Genomic DNA, 22,503 nt, shown 5'->3' with positions numbered 1-22,503 from the left:
TGGAACATGTAACAGTACAGTTGCCATTTCTTTACACTAGAGTTTAAATGTAGACTATTGTAGCTACAGAAAACATAGTGGTCAATCAACTCCTTCCTACTCTTCATTATAGTGTACAAAATGAAACCTAAGAAAGAACATAATTGTATATGGAGAAGAGAATATAAGATACTAACCCAGGAAATAATAATGATGTCAGCATAAAATGCATCTTCCAGTTTCTACCATTAAATGCTGAGGAAGCAAAAAACAGAACAGTTACTGAAATGCTTTGATTTAGACCATTTTACAAATACTGTTGTGTATCTGGTTAGTGGTGGCGCACGCCTTTAATCCCAGCACTTGGGAAGCAGAGGCAGTGGATCTCTGTGAGTTTGAGGCCAGCCTGGTCTACAGAGTGAGTTCCAGGACAGCTAGGGCTACTCAAAAAAACCCTATCTCAAAAAATTAAAATTAAATTAAAAAATATGGTAATGTGATCAGTACATTACACTTGTACTGTAATCAGTACAAAATTACAACTGAGTATGTTGACTAAAATTCCTTATAATTTTTCTGATCTTTTTCTTTAAGGCCTTTTAATTTCTACATTTAACACACCAACTTTCTGAAATAATAACAGTAGTAATGCTTACTCTTGTACATTTTGGCAGACACATATCCAGCAGGGATTTCCAGTAAGAGCCACAGCACAATAGCATAGTTCATTAAAGCACTTTGATCAGCAAGGGTAAGAAAGCCAAGGCCAGCCAGAACTAAAGGCAGAAAAATAAAATGAGAACTACATGAGAACAGCCTCCAGATTTTCTAGGAATTTAAGCATTACCCCCATTAAAGCATTATGTAAAACAAAACACAAGGAAATGTTCTAAGGGAAGTACTTAAATCATATTGCAAACAAACAATATTCAGTTATCTACTTCCCTGACAGTTTCTCAAATGAAAAGATTTGATTTTCAGGTAAAAGTATATGGAAGTTCGATAGATGAATTAGCCTTTAATTTCACTAGATCAAAATCATGCACTGTTTCCCCTTCCCTGTCCAAATAGTCACCCCAAGAATAGCAAATTACTTTCCCCTCAAAATTTTCTTTTCTCAGCTTGGCAGTGGTGGCACACATCTTTAATCTCATCACTGGGGAGGCAAAAGCAGGAGGATCTCTGTGAGTTCAAGGCCAGCCTGATCTACAGAACAAGTTCCAGGACAGCCAGGGCTGATACACAGAAACCCTGTCTTCAAAAACAAACAAAAAATAATTTCTTTTCTTTGTATTTTGTCAAAGTGAGGAATAAAAATATCAAAGTAAGACAGTTTCAGGGGCGTGGAAAGTGTCCTCAATTTGGACTTTTAAAATTATCATTGACCTCTGAAACATCTAATAAGCCATTTTTCGCACAACTTCACTCATAAAATCATTGCTCTGGCTATCAAACAGTGATAAGCTCCATTTTGAGCTCATAAATTAAAACAGCACATGTTTGTAGGTCATTGTTAGACTGACTACTACCGATGCAGTAATGAAGCTGGGCAAGGAAGCACACACCTGGAGTCCTAGAATTTGGGAAGTGAAGGCAAGGGGATCAGGAGAACAAGGCCTTGGCTACACAGAGAGATCTAGACTAGTCAGCGCTACATGGGACCCTGTCTCAAAAAATAAAAAAGAAGCCTGGGGATTATAGCTCAGTTAGTAGCACTCTTGCTTAGAAGGTACTATGCCTTGGGTTTGATCCCCAGAGTTTCATAAATTGGTTGTGGTGACACATGTCTATTTATAATATCACTTGGGAGGAGGAGGAAAGAGGATTATAAGTTCAATTTTATCCTCAGCTACGTGAAACTCTACATAAGTAAACACCAGATTAAAAAAATGAAAAATAAGAATACCATTTCAATTATACACTTAAAGATCTGTAATTGTAGGCTGAGGCCATAGTTCAGTCTACAAAGTACTTACCTTGCAAGTACAAAGACCCAAGTTCAATACCAAGAATATGTTCTTAAAAAATTAGATATGAGCTGGAGAGATGACTCAGTGGCTAAGAGCACTGGCTGCTCTTCCAAAGGACCCAGGTTAAATTCCCAGCACCAACATGGCAGTTTACACCTGTCTATAACTCCAGTTCCAGGGGGTCTGACACCCTCACACAGACATACATGGAAGCATAACACTAATGAACATAAAATAAAAATCAATTATAAAAGCCGGGCGGTGGTGGCGCACGCCTTTAATCCTAGCACTCGGGAGGCAGAGCCAGGCGGATCTCTGAGAGTTCGAGGCCAGCCTGGGCTACCAAGTGAGTTCCAGGAAAGGCGCAAAGCTACACAGAGAAACCCTGTCTCGAAAAATAAATAAATAAATAAAAATAAATTATAAAAAAAAGTCTAGGCAGTGGTAGTGGCACACACCTTTAATCCCAGCACTTGGCATATCTCTATGAGTTTGAGTTCAAGGCCAGCCTGATCTGCAAAACAAGTTCCAAGACAGCCAAGGCTACACAGAGAAACCCTGCCTCAGAAAAAAAAAAATTGGACATTGTGGTGCACAATCCCAGCTCTGCAGAGGTAGACAGATGACTCTCTGCACTTTATTGGCTGGCCAGCCTACTTTAGTTGTCAAGTTCCAGATCAGTGAGAAACCTTGTCTAAAAAAAACAACCAGAAAAATCAAAACCCTGAACTTAAGCTTGCATGGTATTTCAAAATGTTAGCCTTTGTTTCAGGTGTTTCCTCAATCCACTGAAAATATTCTATTCATACCAATTTTCAATGGTGCATCTACCTTATGAGGTAAGAAATATATGCTGAGTTTTTGTTTTTTAAATTTGGTTTTGTTTTTTGTTGGTTTGTTTTAAAACAGGGTCTCACTATGGATTCTGGCTATCCTAGAATTCACTCTTGTAGACCAGGCTAGCCTAAGATTCACAGAGATCTGCCGGTCTCTGCCTCCTCAGTGCTGGGATTAAAGTCATGTGCCACTATGTCTGGCTGTGCTGAAGTTTTTAAACAAATTATTTAGAACTGATATAGGAACATTCTCAAACTCACATCCAGAATTTGAAAAGACACAAATGTATATACTAAAAAACATGAATTTTACTGCAATTGAGGGTACATTTTTCAAGCTCATTTTGTATTTATGAATTAAAGTCTAACACATGTCAGCAGTTCACTACAAATGCTTAAGCTATACCTGAATGTACTCACATAAAGAAAAAAATGTCATTATGAAAACTTGTGTTCCTTGACCAAGAAGAACTGACAGCAACATTCCATGTTCTGGGGGCATGAATACACTCCCATGAATCATCCTCCATCCAAACTGCCTCCGGTTGTATACCTGCATGTGAGAAATTCTTTAATAAACATGTAAGTTAATATGACAAGTTACAGGAAATGGAATTTTCCACTCAAGACAAACTAACTGGAAAGCAATGGCTATGGATTCAGCAGCTTTCTGGATGCTGCGTGAGCCTGCTACATAAATAAATCACTCTCTTAAATTATGTTTTGCATTAGAGGGGTATGTTAATTATATAAAGCACACAGTTTGCTGTATTTTCACAAAGAAAGCAAAATTATTTAACCTAAGAAACTCAACAGATTCATAGAAATTCAAAATTCATCAATATGCAAACCTTTACAAGAACCAAAACAGTAAATATAATATAACATAAATTATACTACCTTGCAACATTTGATATTTCTATCTCACGTTTCAAGCCAATTAAGAGTTTCTTAAAATGATATGTTTAGTCATCAGAAACATATACAAAATATAACCAGAGTTGTTGGCAAACAAGTCTCTAAATAAACTTACACTTGAAAACAAATCTATACAACTCTATACTTTGACTGTATAATTCAGTGATTCTCAACCTATGGGTTGCAACCCCTTCCGAGTCAAAGGGACCTTTCACAGGGACCATTGAAAAACACAGATATTAGGGCAGTAGTGGCGCATGCCTTTAATCCCAGCACTGAGAAGGCAGAGCCAGGCCTGGTCTACAGAGTGAGATCCAGGACAGGCATCAAAACTACACAGAGAAACCCTGTCTCGAAAAACCAAAGAAAAAAAGAAAAACACAGATATTTACATTATGATTCCTAACAGTAGCAAAATTACAGTTATGAAGTAGCAATGAAACTAATTTTGTGGTTGGGGGTCAGCACAACAGGAGAAACTGAACTAAAGGGTCACAGCATTAGAAAGGCTGAGAATCACTGTTATAATATACAAAATTGCTAGACAGCAGCAATGTGTTATAGTCAAGGTACTATACTCTAAGTAAAAATTCAACAACTGACAACCAAGCAGAATATATATCAAGTTGAATTAAAATGTGCAATTTTTACTTACAGAAAGTTTTGTTCCACTGTATTTGGCAATATCTCTACAGATACCCTTTAAAATGATGATAATCACCACTCCACACAAGGAAAGTACCACAAAAAAGGAGTTTACGAGTCTAGAAATTTTTGGAAAGAAAAAGAAGTTAGGGTTGGCAAGGTAGCTCAGTAGGTAAATGTGCCTGCCACCAAGACTGAGCCTGGATTTGATCCCTGGAACCCATATGGTTGAAGGAGGGAACTGACTCCTTCAAGTTGTCCTCTGAATCATTATCTCTCTCCTCTCTCTCTCCTCTCTCTCCCCCATCTCTCTGTCTCTCTCTCTCCCCTCCCTCTCTCCCTCCTTCCCCCTCTCTCTGGGTATCTCCCCCACCCCACACACATACCACACAAATAAATAAAAATAAGTGACTGTGGTCGTTTGAATGAGAATGGCCTCCAAAGGCACATATACTTGAATGATTAGTTCTTAGTTGGTGGAAGGATTAGAAAGTGTGACCTTGTTAGAGGAGGTGTGTCACTGGGAGTGGGCTTTGAAGTTTTAAAAGCCCATGCCAGACCCAGTTACTCCAACCTGCTGATAAAGCCTAAGCTGTCTGCTACTGATCCAGCACCATGCCTGTCTGCCCACCATGATGGTCATGAACTAACCTCTGAAACTGTAAGCAAGCCCCCAATTAAATGCTTTCTTTATAAGTTGCCTTGGTCATTGTGTGTCTTCACAGCAACAAAAAAATAACTATGACAAATGCAATTAAAAAAAGTTTTACAAAAGTTAAATTTCTTTTTATTTCTAATTTATTTGTAAAAAAAAGTTAAATTTCTTTTTATTTCTAATTTATTTGTTTTGTGGTTTTTGAGAAGTAGAATTTTAAATTTATTTCACACACACATAATAATGTAATTTTAGAATGTTCACCTCATTACATTCTACTGTTTCCCTTCTACTCCCGCTGATCCCCCTCCTCTTCCTACCTAGTTTCTCTTCCATTTTCTTCATTCATTCATTCATTCATTCATTCATTCATTTGTGAGTTTCACTAAGGTTGCTTATAGGATCCTGGGTAAGGAACAAAAAGACCTGGGAGTATAGTCTCCTTAGCAGTGGCTACACACTGAAAAAGTCTCTTCTCCCCCAGCAACCATTAATTACCTACAGATACTCAGGGAAGAGAAGGGCTTTGTGAGCTATCATTATCTGCCATATGTATCTAGGGGAAGAGGTCCTACTCATGAGCCTTTCCCTGCCTGGGACAGGATGTTGACAGGCCCAGTCTCGTGAGGGACTTGTGCCACTAATCGCAATTGATTTCAATTGTTTAATTGAACATTGAAAATACGTGAGCTGTAAAAGAAAGACATCCAAAATTATCACTCAGCCTATGCATTTTTTAAGGTTAAATTTAGACCAAAGACTAAATGCATTGAAGACAGACATATTTGTATACTCCTGTGGTTCTAACACTTAGGAGGCTGAGACAGAGAATCAGAAGTTTGAGGCCAGCCTTGGCATACTCCTGAAGTGCTACATTTATAGGCATGAGTCACCACACCTGGCTTTATTTCAGAATTTTTCAAAACATCAGGCCACCAAGATACTTCAGGAGGTAAAGACACTTCCTGTGAAACCTTGAGATCCAAATTAGTTCCCTATAACCTACATACTGAAACAAAGAACTGATTCTCATAAATTGTCCACTGATTTCCACATGCATCCATACATGATAAATAAATGATCTTTAATTTTTGGCTTAAGAATTTTATTGACATGTTTTGATCAAGTCCTCCCCCACTCCTTGACTTCCAACTTCCTCCTGTATCTCCCCACCACCATGTGTTCTTTATTCCCACTGAGTCCACTTGGCGCTGCCTCTCAGGTACCACATCTCCAAAGAAAACTGACTGAGCCTACCCCAGCAGCCACCCATTACCAATAGCTCCTCAACAGGAGGGAGAACTCTGTAAGTCTCTCTCTTATCCATGCTGAGATTTGGGCTGGCTTGATCTCTTGCAGAAATTGTGGCAAAATAATAAATAATTTAAAAATCTATCCCCAAGGAGAAATAAGAAGTAAAATCAATATCACAAACTTCATTTTGGAGCACAGCACTGTGAGCTAAAGTTTAGGAGTCACAGGCTTCCTGACCTCTAAGCCAATAGACTAAGACTTTTATATTTGCAAGAGTCAGAGCAAAAACTCCAAGGACTCCCTATCTATCAACTACTACTGTTTCTAAAATTAAATTTTTTAAAAAATCCTAAAATCAAAACCAATGCCTTCTGTCATCTCCAACCCCCAGACAAATCTACACATGATTAAAAAATTGCATGGGACCCAGCTAGGCCCTCTGAATGTGGGTGAAAGTTGCATGGCTTGATGTGTTTGTGGGTCCCCTGGCAATGGGACCAGGACTTATCCTGGGTACATGAACTGGCTTTTTAGAGCCCATTCCCTATGGTGCGATGCCTTACTCAGTCTTGATGTAGTGGGGGTGGGATGGGGCTAGGTCTGGATCCAACTTGATATGCCAGCCTGTGTTGACTACCAAGGGAGGCCTTACCCTCTATGAGAAGGTGATGGGGGTGGGTGGGGAGGTAGCGAGAGAAGAGGAGGGAGGGAGAACATGGGTTGGTGTATAAAAGGAAAGAAAATTTATTAAATAAAAAATTATTTTAAAAAATTACTGGTTAATAAAAAGGCTAGCACAATTTTACTGAGATACCAAAACGAAGAACAGTAAGATACATATGGTTCACAAGAATTATTGTATATTTCAAAATCAGGAGATGACTTTGAATGCTCCCCCAAAAATAAAATAACATGTATCTGAGGTAATAGGTATTCCAATTACCCCAATATACATGCACTAAAATGCCACACTGTCCCTGTAAATAAATGCAATTACTATGTGTAGATTTAAAATAAAATATATAAGCCAGGAGAAGTGATGTAGGCCTATAATTCCAGTATGCAGGAGAGTGGGAACTTTCAAGACCAGCTTATACTACAGACTGAGAATAAGACAGGCATGGATATGCATACTTGTAACCCCAGCATTTGGGGGTAGAAGCAAGGTTACAAGTTCAAGGACCACTTAGTCTAAGAGATGCTATCTTTTGAAAAATAGAAAATTGTGGTGATATGTTGTGTACCCCAATATATTATGTACCCTAATAAACTTATCTGGGGGTCAAAGGAGAGAGCCAGCCACTAGATTAGACATAGAGGCCAGACAGTGGTGGCACACACCCTTAATCCTATCACTTGGGAGGCAATAATCTGTCTGGATTTCTGTGAGTGCAAGGCCACACTGGGAACAGAGTCAGGCATGGTGGCACAAGCCTTTAATCCCAGCACTTGAGATCTCATGCCTTTGCTTGGAAAGCTCAAAATCCCAGGAAGTGACATGGCTGGGTGGAGAACGATATATAAGGCCTGAGGAGACAGGAATTAAGCAGCAGTTCAACTGAGACTCTCAGGGGTGAGGATTCAGAGGCTTTCAGTCTGAGGATTCGTGGAAACAGGATCAGCTGAGGAGTTGGCAAGTTGAGGTAGCTGTGGCTTGTTCTGCTTCTCTGATCTTTCAGCTTTCACCACAATATCTGGCTCCGGGTTTTTGTTTTGTTTTGTTTTGTTTTGTTTTTTAATAAGACCGTTTAAGATTTGTGTTACATTAAATCTCTCTGTGTGTCTGTCTCTGTCTCTGTTTCTCTTTCTCTGTGTCTCTCTCCGTATCTTTCTCTGTCTCAGCCCCTCTCTATTTCTGTCTCTGTCTGTCTTTCTCTTTGTCTCTCTGTATATCTGTCTCTCTCTGTGTGTTTGTGTTTGTGTATAAGTGTGTGTGTGCATGTGCATGCACGAATGTATGTGTAAAAATAAAAGATAACAAACAAATGTTTTTCCAAGGAGACTTCTGGGTATGTGTGGCTTGATCAACATAGGGAGCTTTCTTTCTTTTCTTTTTTTTTTTTTTTTTTTTTTTTTTTTTTTGAGACAGGGTTTCTCTGTGTAGCTTTGCGCCTTTCCTGGAACTCACTTGGTAGCCCAGGCTGGCCTCGAACTCACAGAAATCCGCCTGCTTCTGTCTCCCAAATGCTGGGATTAAAGGCATGTGCCACCACCGCCTAGCGGGAGCTTTCTAAACAAAAGACTTCTCTAGAAATTTCCTGTATGGTAGAGGAATGTGAAGAATATGAGTAAAGATAAAACCATACTCATTTTCTCTCTCCCTCAGTTCCTTTCTTCTGTGACAGGGAGTATCTTGCTTTGTAGCTCAAGCTGACCTCAAAATCATGATTCAACTTCATCAGTGCTAGGATCTCAGTGTGTGCAACCACACTTGGGGAAGACATTAGCCTCATTTTTTTTTCTTCTTTTTTTTAAATTTTATTTTATTTTATTTTACAATACCATTCAGTTCTACATATCAGCCACGGGTTCCCCTATTCTCCCCCCTTCCACCCCCTTCCCTTACCCCCAGCTTACCCCCCATTTCCACCTCCTCCAGGGCAAATCCTTCCCCGAGGACTGTGATCAACCTGGTAGACTCAGTCCAGGCAGGTCCAATCCCTTCCTCCCAGGCTGAGCCAAGCTTCCCTGCATAAACCCCAGGTTTCAAACAGCCAACTCATGGAATGAGCACAGGACTTGGTCCCACTGCCTAGTTTCCTCCCAAACTGATCAAGCCAATCACCTGTCTCACCTATTCAGAGGGCCTGATCCAGCTGGGGGCCCCTCAGCCTTTGGTTCATAGTTCATGTGTTTCCATTCATTTGGCTATTTTTTTTTCAAAAACTGAGTAAAATCGAAATTTATTATAAGCCAATAAAAAACACCAATGACAGTCAATGTTGGAGAGGATGTGGAGCAAAGGGAACACTCCTCCACTGTTGGTGGGAATGTAAACTTGTACAACCACTGTGGAAATCAGTATGGCGGTTTCTCAGAAAATTAGGAATCGAACTACCTCAAGACCCAGCCATCCCACTCTTGGTCATATACCCAAGGAATGCTGATTCATACCATAAAGATACATGCTCAGCTATGTTCATAGCAGCACTTTGTAATAGCCAGAACCTGGAAACAACCTAGATGCCCATCAACGGAAGAATGGATGGAAAAAATGTGGTACATATACACAATGGAGTACTACTCAGCAAAGAAAAACAATGAAAGCATGAAATTTGCAGGCAAATGAATGGAACTAGCCTCATTTTAAAGGCAATGGGGATATGAGAAGAATCCCCACTTTGCAAATGCTGTATCAGAGTATCACCCCTTTCCTTACTTTCAGTTTCCTTCTACAGCTTTCTTCTGCCCTAGGTTGCTTTACTATAGGAAATAGGAATGAGGGAACAAATGCTAAGTATACACATTCATTTCTTCTCTACATAATCTCCTAAATTGTTAACTTTTCCTTGTCCCATTGTCAGCTCTTTCTAACAACCCCAATCATTGTGGCCTCAGTTTGTCCATTCCTCAATTCCACACTGAAATTGCTCCTTCCCTGGTCAGATTTTCAATTATGTTGTCTGATCCTGTTGAAAGTTCCTGAAAAATCAAGATCTTTTACATGGAAGATACTACAATGGAAGCTTCATTTAAGCAGAGGCCTTTCTACTTCATTAACCACTTGGAGACTGTAGTGGTACTCAGGATATCAGGAACTAAAAGAAAATCCTGTTGAATAAGTGGACTCCACTACCAGACATTATTTCTATACAATCCTCCTATTTGTATAAGCTGCCTTGATGAGATGGCCAATTTGAAAGCTGTTAGTTCATCAAGTTTGAACTGACCTGAAAACTTCTTCCCTACTAACTAGCTTTCATTGGGCCGGAAGGCGTTCGGCAGACTTCTAGGGGAGAAAAGCCTTAAACACACCCACAGCCAACTTTCACGCTCCAATACTGACATGCCAGGCAAGATATGCCCATGACTAAGATAGCGGCATGAAAGTTATTGGAGCAACCAATTGCTTTGGATCTGATTTGAGGCCTGCTCCACAGGAAGGAATTCAGGCCTGGTACTATAAAGCTGGTCAAAAGTCCATTATGGCCAGAGAGATTATAGGCCATGGAAGGAGGGGAATTTAAACAGCATGCTGTTAAAATGCCTTCTAAATATTTCTTTATACCCATAGATTAATGCTGCCCTCAGACATGACCATAGAAACTTCTGTCTGCAGCAGTCAGAAGTTAATAAAGAGACTCACCACTAGTCAAAATGCTGAGAAGAAGCATCTATTAAGCGTTCAGCCTCACATGGGATATCTATATCAGCCCTTGCTCCCAAGGGAGCACCACAGAAGAGAAATGGAAAGAATACAAGAGCCAGAAGATAGGGATGAGTGCTATAAAATACTGTTTTTGAGACATAACATAGTCATTGTACCAAAAACTCACCGAAGCTATGATTACTTACCCAAGATCAAGTAACAAGATCAGTCAACATTCTAACTATCAGCAATAACTGTACTCAGTAGGTTATTAGCACAAAAAAAGGAGAGGACGTGAAGAATGATGGGGACATGTTAGGGGGCCTAGGGGGAGAGAAAGGGGAAGTTGGGAATGTGCAGGATACATCCATTGTTTACTGGCTCATCCTTTCAGTATCTCTCTCTCTCTCTCTCTCTCTCTCTCTCTCTCTCTCTCTCTCTCTCTCTCTCTCTCTCCCCCCCAGTTTTCCATGACATTCCTACCTTCCTCTACATAACTACTTACATTTTCTTATTCTTGGTTTGCTCAGACCATCTGAGTCCACAGACAGACAGACTTTCCCATTTTGTTTGCCGTCTGTCTCTTTCCCTCCTGCCTATTTCTTACAAGGTATCTAGTCTGTCCTTCTGCTTCTGTCCTCCAAGTGCTGAGGTTACTAATGTGTGTCACTGTGCCCAACTCTGGTTTTCATCCATTGCATAAAGCCTGCTTCCACAGTCATATTTTGCCCACCATCTCCCATGTCATCTACATGAAGACACAGTATCTATGGCATCACAGCTTCCTTTCCCTTCAGCATAAACATTAATGTATGTAAAATATATTTTTTTCAACAAATATGTTAGTAGATAGAAATGAATGAGAGGGAAAACTAACCCAAAAGAAATGCTGCTCAGTATCATCAGTAGTGACAAAATACCTCAACTTAAAAACAAGTCTCCTAACCCTGGGGGAAAACAGGCAGGAGGACCCAGAGTTCAAAACCATCCTTGGCTATACAGCAACTTCAAGGCAAACCTGGGATACATGAAACTGTCTCCAAACAATAATAGCAAAAGGCTGTTTCTAGGAGGAAGAGCTAACTGAGCAATAGAGCACTTGCCTTGCATGTGCAAAATTCCAGACTCATCCCCAGTGCCCACCCCCACCTACAAATTTGAGGAAAATCATCATTTATGTTTGCTCTCCTGGAGCTACTTTGTCTTTATTTTATGAAGTGCTTACCTAATCCAATGAAGGTTCATCTCGGCTGTAGACTTTAAATCATAATCCCATTCAGAAGACCACTCAGTAGAACTGCTTTTCTAAAATGAAAATATAAAATGAAATGACTAAACTTTACCTGACCTTTTGTGATTTGTTACTCAGAAGCATATAGAAGCCTATTCTGCACAGGCTTTTGCCCCTTTACTTCCAGCTTCATGGAATCTACCATTACATTTTAAGCTTGCTTTTACTCAGTAACGTTTGACCTCATTACAAGAAAGTAGAGCGGAGGCAAAAACGGGTGGATCGCTGTGAGTTCAAGGCCACCATGGTATGTATAGTGAGTTCCAGAGCAGCCAGGGCTACATAAAGAGACTCTGTCTCAAAAACAAAAAGGGAAAGGAAAAAGAAAGAAGTAGAAAGAAAGTTGTTGCTATCCAACAAAATAGCATGTTTCTGCTATTATTTTTTATGTAGTCCCAAACTACATCAGACACTCCCTTTTTCCCTTTTATCCTGACATATTTCCATTTGCACTGTAACTTCTTAGGATAACTGCAAAAGTGCATAAGCCTTTACATAATGACTCACTGTAATATTTAGAAAATTAAAAACTCACAACCAAAAATTCTCTTTGGGATAAGACTATATGATAGTGATCTGCACTAGCAATAGAAAGAATGAAATGCATTGACAAGTTATTTTTCAGAGACAGAACTAACTTTAGAAAGGTGAGAAGTACATATGGCAAAATTACATTCTGAAGCCAGTAGGTGCTTGCTGCATGAGCAGGCAAAGTGAATTTGATTCCCAGAGCCCAGGTACAGGGAAAGGAGAGAATAGACTTCACAAAGTGGTACTCTAGCCTAACTACCCCCAACACACACACACACACACACCATGCACACACAATAATCATTTCTTAAGTTTTAAAATCTTATTCCCCTCACCCCAGAAAGTGATAGAACTATATTGCAAATGCAAATATTTTTCTGGAAGGATAAATTAGAAAAAGTAAAAATATGTCTTCAGAAAGAGAAATCAGCGATAAGTGAATAAAGGTAGAGAATTTTTTTACACTTTCCCTATACACATCGCCTGCAAACATACAGCCACTATACATATTATTTAAGTTAAAAGGTAACTTGTTTTACTACAACTCAACAACTTTGCTACTTACAAATTCATGGTTATCCCCGGCTACATAGTTGAGTTCAAGGCAACCTGCACTACACAAGACTCTATCTCAAACAAACAAACAAAAAAAAAAAAAAAAAAAAAAAAAAACACCTGGGAAAATTTCAGCCAAGACAGCAAGCGTTTAAGCATTGTTTTTGCACCAAACACTGCCATCTGCTGGAAATAATAGGTCATAACATGCATTAGTCATCCCAAAGAAAATAAACTATTTTAAAAATCTAAGGCACATGAGAACAAAATGACAAACACAAAAAGATAACTAAGTAACAGAGAACCTATTTTTTATCTGCTTAAAATTAATGAATTATTCTTGGTCTTTCCAACCAAAAGTATCAAAATCTTTGTAAGCTAGCAATTCTCATAAAAATAATATATGGCAAATTGGTCTTTAATGGTGATAACAGTAACACAGCAACAAGGTGGAAACAAAGACTTTTTTATCCATAGTAGAGTACCCTGTGATGTGTCATAGTCAATAGAAATTACACAGAGACTCAATTTTGTAGGGAATTTGATCGCTAGTCCAATGGTTCTCAACAGGAAGAGCAGCACCCCCTACAGGGCACAATGAAAACATGTGGCTGCTACTGGCATTCAGAAAGCCAGGTGTCGGGCAGTGCATAGGGAGATCTACATAAAAGAGAACTGAGGATACTTGTGCTATGCCCGACACCTTTCAAACGTCCCATCCAAAATTCACGTAGGCGAGAGAGAAACTGCTTGTGATTGCCCACCCTTTGATTTCAACTTTGTTTTATAAAGTATTTTATATGATTTTAATATATATTAAATATTCCCCCTCAAGAATGCAACTGTCTTACTGACTTAGGAGAAAATGGTACTATACTTGTCTTAGTATGTTACCAAAATTGACTGACATTTCAAGAAGTCATAGCATCATTTGAAAAACAGCAATATTTAGGCCAAGCATTTGCAATATTTTTGTCTGCCCATGATCACACTTACAATGACTATACACATAGATGTAAGCATATAAAATTGATAAAATACATAAAGGGTATATTATTTTATTAAAAGTTACTACTATTTCCCCTTGATGTTATCATTAGGATGTTACACTGGTATTTGTTAAAATTACATGCATAGACAGGTTTTGTTCCCTATTAACTATTAGTCATATGATAGAATAGTAAAGGGAGAGTTATAAAACATTTATTATTAAAGGGACATCGATTCGATAGAGTTGAAAGCCCCTGATCTAGTTTAGCTCCCTCATTTTATTAGAAGGAAATAGGAATCCCAGGGGAAGGAGAGAATGAATGTACTCAGAGTCACAATATTAATTGTGCAAGCCAGACCCGAAAACTTCTGATTCGTAATCAGCTATTGGCTCATGCTGTCTGAAAATCAGAACTGCACTTTCCAGTAAAATAAAGTCATGGCCAGGTGGTGATGGTGTATGCCTTTAATCCTAGTGCTCAAGAGGCAAAGTCAGGAGGATCTCTGTGAGTTCAAGGCCAGCCTGTCTATGGAGAGAGTTCCAGGACAGGCTCCAAAGCTACAGAGAAACAACAAAAAGCAAAAAAAAAAAAAAAAAAAAAAAAAAAAAAAAAAAAAAAAAAAAAAAAACCAAAGTCAAAGGTCAAAGTCATAAGGCCAAAAGTGTAGCTGTGTTATAAAATATGCCTTACACATGTAAAGCCCTGAGTTCCATACTCCACACTGCAAAAACAAACAAAACATGCAGTGCTTCAATCTGTAGAAAGATTCTCAGACTAGCTCACAAGCAAAGCTTAAACTAGAATTCACATCAAAACTTTTTATCATTATAATTAAACAAAATTATCTTTGTTTGATAGCATGACAACAGTAGGGCTCAATTGGCTCACAGAGACAGAAATGACAAGCTCGAGGCCTGCATGGGTCTGCACCAGCACCTCTGTGTATATGTTATGGCTATTAGCTTAGTGTTTTTCTGGGACTCCTAACAGTGAGAGTGGGTATATCTCTGACTCTTTTGCCTGCTCTTGGGACTCTTTTCCTCCTATCGGGATGCCTTGTCCAGCCTCAGTATGAGGCTTTTGCCTTGTCTAATTGTATCTTGCTTTGACCTGTTTGGCTGTTGTCACTTGGAGACCTGCTCCTTTCTGAAAAGGAAATGAAGGGGAAGTGGATCTGGGAGGAAGGGCTGGAGGGAGTGAAAGCAGGGGAAAGTCTGGCTAGATTATATTGGATAAGAGAAGAATCTATTTTCAATAATTTTTTTAAAAAGAAAACAGCAAGGGTTATTTTTATTAGGTTGCGTCTTTAATTGTTTGGGAAGGTAATACATGCATACTACATAGTTTGAACAAATTCATCCCCTACTACCTCCCATCTAACTCTTGCCATATTCCCTAGCACCTCTCCCTCCAAACTTCATTTACTTCCCCTCACTAAATGGACCCAGTGGTTAAAATGAGCATACATGAATTATAGTATTTCCTTTTGTTTTTAAATAGGGTCTCACTATATGTAGCTGAGGCTAGCCTCTAACTCATGATTGTCCTGCCCCAGCATTTTCAATGCTATAAAACAGGATATAAAATAAAAGAATTATGAATATATGCATTTTAGAGCAGCATTCAATAATTTACAATAAACACTCAATATCCATAATTCATAATAGTAAGAAATGAATGCAATGACTTCATAATCAGAATTCAAATATTTGTCATAAAAATAAAGAAGTGTTCATTCAAATGGTAATATAATTGATTCTATCTTTCCTTTTGAATAAATATAAACTAGCTTTGTATTATTTGACAACATGTATCATTCTCTGAAAACATGAAAGTACATTCACAAAGATTCTTAAATAAAAGGCAAAATAAGATCTAGGCATGATAACTTCAACACTTAGGATAGTAAAGCAGGAATCACAAGTCTGAGGCCAGACTGCTACAGAGTGAGTTCCAGGCCAGCCCATCCTACAAAGTGAAATTCTATCTCAACATCCCTCGAACCCATCTCCAAAACACAGGCAAAGAAAACATGAAAAACTAAAGATTATCATACCATATCTGAACTTCTCTATGGTCAATATGTGCCTGATCAGGGCCTCAAGCTCATAATCTCACCCACTCAAGAGTCCATAAACTCTTGAGTCTAGACAGCAGTTTGTTGGCTGCCTTAAGGTGGCAGGGGAAAGAGAGGTTGTAACTCAGGTGGTTAGGAGCAACACCTAACAAGTGAATCATTATAAGTACGAAATTTTGTTTTCCATTTATTTCCCTGTGTCATCCTCATGTCAAGATTATCCTGTGCCCCCATCCCATCTCCTGAATGTCTGTACACCAGAGGCACATGTAAGACTCCCATGGTCCAAAGCAGGATGATATACCAGTTCACCCAGTTACAGGGTCTAGAATAAATCCATGTCACAGGGTGTGATCAAATTTCCTACACTAGGAGAAGCAGGAAAACATATGTTGATGCCAAAGAGACAGGAACTGCACATGTGGAGGTCCATACCTTCGCCAAGGGAACAGCCACTAGTCGCATGTGGCACCTGAAGCTTGGCTCATGCTAAGAGAAGTGAGCCTGAAGTATTAAATGCACAGTAGGTTTAAAAAACTTCATATAGGGATTAAAAACTTTATTTCTGTACCCCAAAAATATCAAGAAAAAATAAATAAAACAGTATAAAAACAAGTGGTTTACAAAAAAATTGAGATAATAGGAGCATCAGAATATTCACTAGGAAACTTCATATATATATATATATATATATATATATATATATATATATATATATATATATAAACACACCAACCCTATAAAATTATCTGCTCCTTTACATATTCTGAAAAGAAGAATTAAATTCCATGAGATGTAATCGCAGCACTTAAGAGGTAAAGGCAAGAGGATCAGGAATTCAAGGGCAGATGGGATACAGCAGACACTGGAGGGGGAAGGGGGAAAGGAGAAGAAGGTGAAGAGGAGTAGAAGGGGAGGACAAGGGAAAGGGAACTGAGAGAGACAGATTGACTGATTGAAGGAACCACGGTCTTATACATGCTCTAATCTCATCCTGACAACTTTAAAATGATAAAAGTGTCAGCTTGAATATAAATAAATACATGTTATTTATGTGCCTGATCTATTAAAAAAATAAGGTGAGAGCATGGAACACTTGCCTCAAATTTTACAGAATATGTGTAGACCACATTTAAATTCTCTGTATTGTCTTCAGGAATTTCCAAAGGCGGTTCGTTGCAAGTTAGGTGATTTTCATCCAAATGTTTATAGCTAATAAAAGAGAAAAGGGGGGAGTTTTCCATTATGTTCTTTATTTAGTACTCTTTTTAAACTCACTATCCTCCTGCTTCTGTCTCTTGACTTGGAATGTTGAGATTACACGAATAAATACGATACTCACCTGTAGTTCTTCATAATTTAAAATACTTTTGCTCTAAATGTTCCCAACAAATGGGACTCTAAATACTACCTCAAACTACTTCAGAACACTCCTTTCACCTAAATAGAAAGAAAATAAATTCTACCAGAGAATGGCTTTCTTCTTATTTTGCCTCACCCCTCTTCAATACAATATCTTGTAACTTTAACTGTAGGGGCTAGAATATTAAGTAAATGAAGAAGAAATCATATCTGTAAATCCCCAGATATATGAGAGTCTGCTATGTATAAAGCATCAAGCTTGGAATTCAAAGTTATTGCTAATATATACTACTAATGGCAGTTGAATTAGTATAGCCATTATGGAAAGTGCATAGAGGTTCCTGTATGATTCACCCACCCAAGTTCTGGGTACAGCAAATGGAGATAAACGAACAATTCTTTGGGCATTTATTAGGGCTCAAGATACAATGGTAGATCTCTAATTGTTCTATCTCTTTAAAATTGGGTCTCCAGGCTCTTCCTACATATGTCCAGGGATAGAATACTCAATAATTCTTGAGGCTTCTTATTCAGCTGTTGCGAGAGCTCTAATCATTAGCAGATTCCTCCACTTACCTGATACTTTTCTAATAGACTCTCCTGGTAATAAAGCTGTCCTCTCAAGAAAAACAAATCAAAATATATTTATATTAACCCCTTTATAATAAAACAGCAGCTAGAACACTCCCAATAAATCTATGCTTCTTTTTAATTCTTCCTAACATTGTGTGATGCTCAGATTCTTAGCAAGTGGACACAGAGGAAAAGAATGATTAAGCTTTCAAAATACATCATGTAATGTATACATAGCTGTCCTAAAAGTAAAAAATGTCAAGTTGAGAATGTCTGCAGTTTAAGTCCATTTTTAAATCACTAGAACCAATTAAAAAGAAGCTCCACAATTACCTTTTGGGATCAACTCTGGAACTAATCAGTTTTGCAACATTCCTGGTTGTGTCATCTTCCATGTAATATGTAATAGTAATGTCAAAATGGTTAAAGAGGTACAAACTATTATTTTTGTTGAATTCAGGCTGTAAAAGACAAAAGAAATTTTAAATTTTAAACTTTTCCTAGAAAATACAAAACCTGATAATGGAATAAAAAAATTGTCTACACTAATACTTTTTTTTAAAAAAAAAAATGTCCTATGGGGCTGGAGAGAGAACTCAGCAGTTGGTCTTGCAGAGGACCTGGACTTACTCCCCAGCATCTCCATAGTGCTTTACAACCTGCTCCAGGTCCAAGGGACCTGATGTCCTTTTCTGATCTTTGCAGGCACCGGGCATACACATGGTGCACATACATAAACACAGGCAAAATAAAAAAAATCTAAATTTCTTCTAAAGAAAAACTGTGCTATAAATTTGAGCATATAAGTTTAAAACTGCAACCATGAGTATTTGGCCTAATAAAGTATTAGTCAACTCTGTAAGTATTAAATAGTTGTTAAAGAAATATTGCGAACTGTAATAGTCATAAAAGTAAGTCATTTTTAGGTTTTAACAACACAAGAATATGGAATAATGAAAAATAACTAGTGAAATATCAATAGATCCAGGCATACTAATTCATGACTGTAAAACCTAACACATGAGAGACTAAGGCAAGAGAACTGACTCTAGTTCCAGACTGGTCTGGGCTAGAAGGAGAGCCTTCTAAAAAAATGTAAGTCATCAACATAGTTTAAGTACATCATGAGTCTGGACTTCATCATCAGAGAAGCTTCCTCCTGCAGCAGATGGAAACAAATAGAGACCCACAGCCAGAAATTACACACACACACACACACACACACACACACACACACACACACACACACAGAGAGAGAGAGAGAGACAGAGACAGAGACAGAGACAGAGACAGAGAGACAGAGAGAGACAGAGAGAGAGACAGAGAGACAGAGAGAGGAAGAGAGAGGAAGAGGAGAGGGAGGGAGGGAGACAGAGACTGAGAAAGAGACAGAGAGACACCTTGGAATACTCAACTCTAAATGTGATGTCTCCATCAAATCCCTCCCTTTAGAGTTCAGGGAATCTCATAGAAGAGGAGGCAAAAGAGAGTATAAGAACCAGAGGGGATGGAGGACACCAGGAGAACAAGGCCATATAAATCAACCTAGCAAAGCTCATATGAACTCACAGAGACTGAAGCAGCATGCACAGGACCTGCACAGGTCTGCACCAGGTCCTCCACATATATATTATGGCTACCAGTTCAGTATTTTCATGGGATTCTTGAGTGTGTGAATGAGTGGGTTTCTAATTCTTGTTCCTTCTCTTGGGTTCATTGCCTTTTGTTTGCTTGCCTTGTCCAACTTCTATGTAACGGTTTTTGTTTTATCTTATTATTATATTTCATTGTGTTATGTTTTGTTGTTATCTCTTAGAAGCCTGTTCTTTTCTAACGAGAGACAGAAAGGGAGTGGATCTGGATAAGAGGGGATGTGCGGAGGAACTGGGAAGAGTAGAGAGAAGAGAAACTGTAATCAGGATATATTGTATAAGAAAAGAGTCTATTTTCAACAAAAGTGAGAGGGGGAAAAAAGAAAAAGAGGAGAAGGCAGGAATATCGTGAGTTAAATGCCACGAGGGAGAGATTAGAATAAATGGTGAATAAACATTTTTTCATGGAGTTTAGCAGGAAGTTTTGCAATAACTTATTCAGGATTGGATATGTCCCCTAAAAATATATGCCTCCTAAAAAGAGTCAAGTTCAAACTCCCAATATCCATGAATGTGATCTTTATTTGGACACAGGATCTCTGTGGGAGACCAGCTGGGAGACTGGCTCCCACATTTTACTCCAGGGTACTCTTGAGGAGTGAGGGATAAGAGATTTAGATAGAAATATAAAGGGGAGAGAAACAGCTAGAAACACAGGATAGCCTTGGGAGGGTCTGGAATCTTATCCACTGGCCCCTCCTGTCTCTTCTAAAGGGCTATTTATAGGAATGTCAAGGGGTGGAGCAAAAGGCCTCCCCCCAGCACAGTCAAGTGCAGACCCTTTCCAATCACTTAGTAATTACACACGTGGTCAAGCAATCCTCTAATGCAGCTCTACTTGGTAAAGCAAGCTCAGATCTCACTCGGAAACCTTTGTGGGTCTTCACAGATTTCTACAGATATGTTCAAGTTAAAATTACACCACAGTGGTAGGCTGTGATATATTAGTAGGTTAGGACAGGGCTGCTTATTGTTTTTTAAGACAAGATCTCACTCTGTAGCTCAGTGTTAGGATTCTGTACATGTGCAGCTCGGGGTCTTGTCTGGCACTTTATGTCATCAAGGAGCAACTGTGTACCGCCACATGGTCACACAATCTCCGCCTTAAAAAGCCTCATATGGACCCCCATGCTCTCTCTCTGCACTTCTCATCTTCCTGTGTTTCCTCTCTATGTTCCCTCCACCACGCCTGGCTTCTCCCTCCTATCCCCTCTTTTTTTCTGATAAAGCTCTTTCTAACTCTGGTAGCCATGGTCCATGACTTTTCCACTGACCAACCAGCGCTGTTCATTCTTTCACTCAGGCCAGCCTGAAACTCCCTATTTGGTTGTCCTGGCTAGTTTTATGTCAACTTGACACAAGTCAGAGTCATCTGAAAGGAGGGAACCTCAATTGAGAAAATGCCTCTATAAGATCCACCTATAGGGCATTTTCTTAATTAGTGACTGATGAGGTAAGGCCCAGCACATTGTGAATGGTAGTCTTAGGTTCTATAATGTTGGGCACCATAAGGCACTGGCGTGAGGCCCAGTGTAACTTCCTGAGCCTAGCTCAAGTTTGGTGACCTGTCCTGGGACATGACTTCCACATACAAGTGATTCAGCACTACCTGACCTAGAATCACCTCTGCCTAGTAACTGCTAAGATGGCATCATCTCATTGGCCCGCTATCCTCACCATTACACCATTCTCTCCTGATGCAATAAAGCGAGTTCCTGCTTCGACAAGACTCCCGGCCCAGTGTGTTTCTCTCTGGTGGACTGGGGGGTGGGATGGGCCTGGGCCATTGACACTCATCATCCCGCTCAGCCCCAGGGAGAGACCGGCTGGATTGGTCCTGCCTCTACCCTACCTATCAGTCAGATTGACACTATTAGCAAGAGGGTTGAAGCCAGGTGGTGGTGGTTGCGGCGGCGGCGGCGCACGCCTTTAATCCCAACACTCAGGAAGCAGAGGCAGGCGGATCTTTGTAAGTTCAAGGCCAGTCCAAGAAAGGCGCAAAGCTACACAGAGAAACCCTGTCTCATAAAACCAAAAAAAAAGAGAAAGAAAGAAAGAAAGAAAGAAAGAAAGAAAGAAAGAAAGAAAGAAAGAAAGAAAAGAAAGAAAGTAAGAGAAAGAGAAAGAGAGAAAGAAAGAAAGAAAGAAAGAAAGAAAGAAAGAAAGAAAGAAAGAAAGAAAGAAAGAAAAAGAAAGAAAGAAAAAGAGGGAGGGAGGGAGGGAGGGAGGGAGGGAGGGAAAGAAGGCTGAAGCCAGACAATAGTGGTGCATAATTTTAATACCAGCACTCGAGAGACATTGGCAGACCAATCTCTGAGTTTGAGGACAGCTTGGTCTACAGAGTGAGTTCCAGGACAGCCAGGGCTACACAAAGAAACTGTCTTGAAAAACCAAAAAAAAAAAAAAGTGGGTGAGCAAACCAGTTAGCAGCATTCCTCCATGGCCTCTGCATAAGCTCCTGACTCCAGCTTCCTGCCCTGTGTGAGTTCCTGCCCTGACTTTCTTTAGTGATGAACAATGATAAGAAGTGTAAGCCCAATAAGCCCTTTCCTCCCTTTCCTCCCCTTTTCTTCCTCAACTTGCTTTTGGACATGGTGTGTTTCATCACAGCAATAGAAATCTTAACTAAGCCAGTAGCCAAGGCTAGCCTCAAACTCATAGCAATTTTCCTGCTTCATTTTCCAGTGTAATGGAACTACAGGCACTAGACATGATAAGGACAGGGCTTATTAAACTTTGTTCACTCTTTTAAAAATGCATTTATCTTTGCAGATGTGTATGATATGTGTGAGAGTGAGTAAGCAAGAGAACATGTACATGCCACACTGTGTGGAAGTTGGCTCTAGCCTTCGACCCTGAGTTGTTTTTGTTTTAAACTTTTCTCTTTTTTCTTTGTTTCCTTCC

At 39.2% G+C, this 22,503-nt stretch overlaps 1 protein-coding gene across 1 annotated transcript in view; it reads right to left on the bottom strand.

The window, feature by feature from the left end:
- The window catches only part of LOC114707213 (transmembrane 9 superfamily member 2-like), an 86,451-nt gene that overhangs the window by 41,186 nt on the left and 22,762 nt on the right, over positions 1-22,503 (bottom strand). Inside the window, exons 6-12 of the mRNA XM_037198811.1 lie at positions 18,281-18,408; positions 17,113-17,224; positions 11,792-11,871; positions 4,359-4,467; positions 3,206-3,338; positions 636-755; positions 177-234 (exon numbers count right to left, since the gene is read on the bottom strand). Of these exons, the coding sequence (XP_037054706.1) occupies positions 177-234; positions 636-755; positions 3,206-3,338; positions 4,359-4,467; positions 11,792-11,871; positions 17,113-17,224; positions 18,281-18,408 (740 nt within the window). The remainder of the gene's footprint in view (positions 1-176; positions 235-635; positions 756-3,205; positions 3,339-4,358; positions 4,468-11,791; positions 11,872-17,112; positions 17,225-18,280; positions 18,409-22,503) is intronic.

Source organism: Peromyscus leucopus, chromosome X, assembly GCF_004664715.2.
Source record: "Peromyscus leucopus breed LL Stock chromosome X, UCI_PerLeu_2.1, whole genome shotgun sequence".
Classification (NCBI taxonomy): Eukaryota; Metazoa; Chordata; class Mammalia; order Rodentia; family Cricetidae; genus Peromyscus; species Peromyscus leucopus.
The sequence above is the reverse complement of the archived record's forward strand: the minus strand, read 5'-3'. Positions and strand labels throughout refer to the sequence as shown.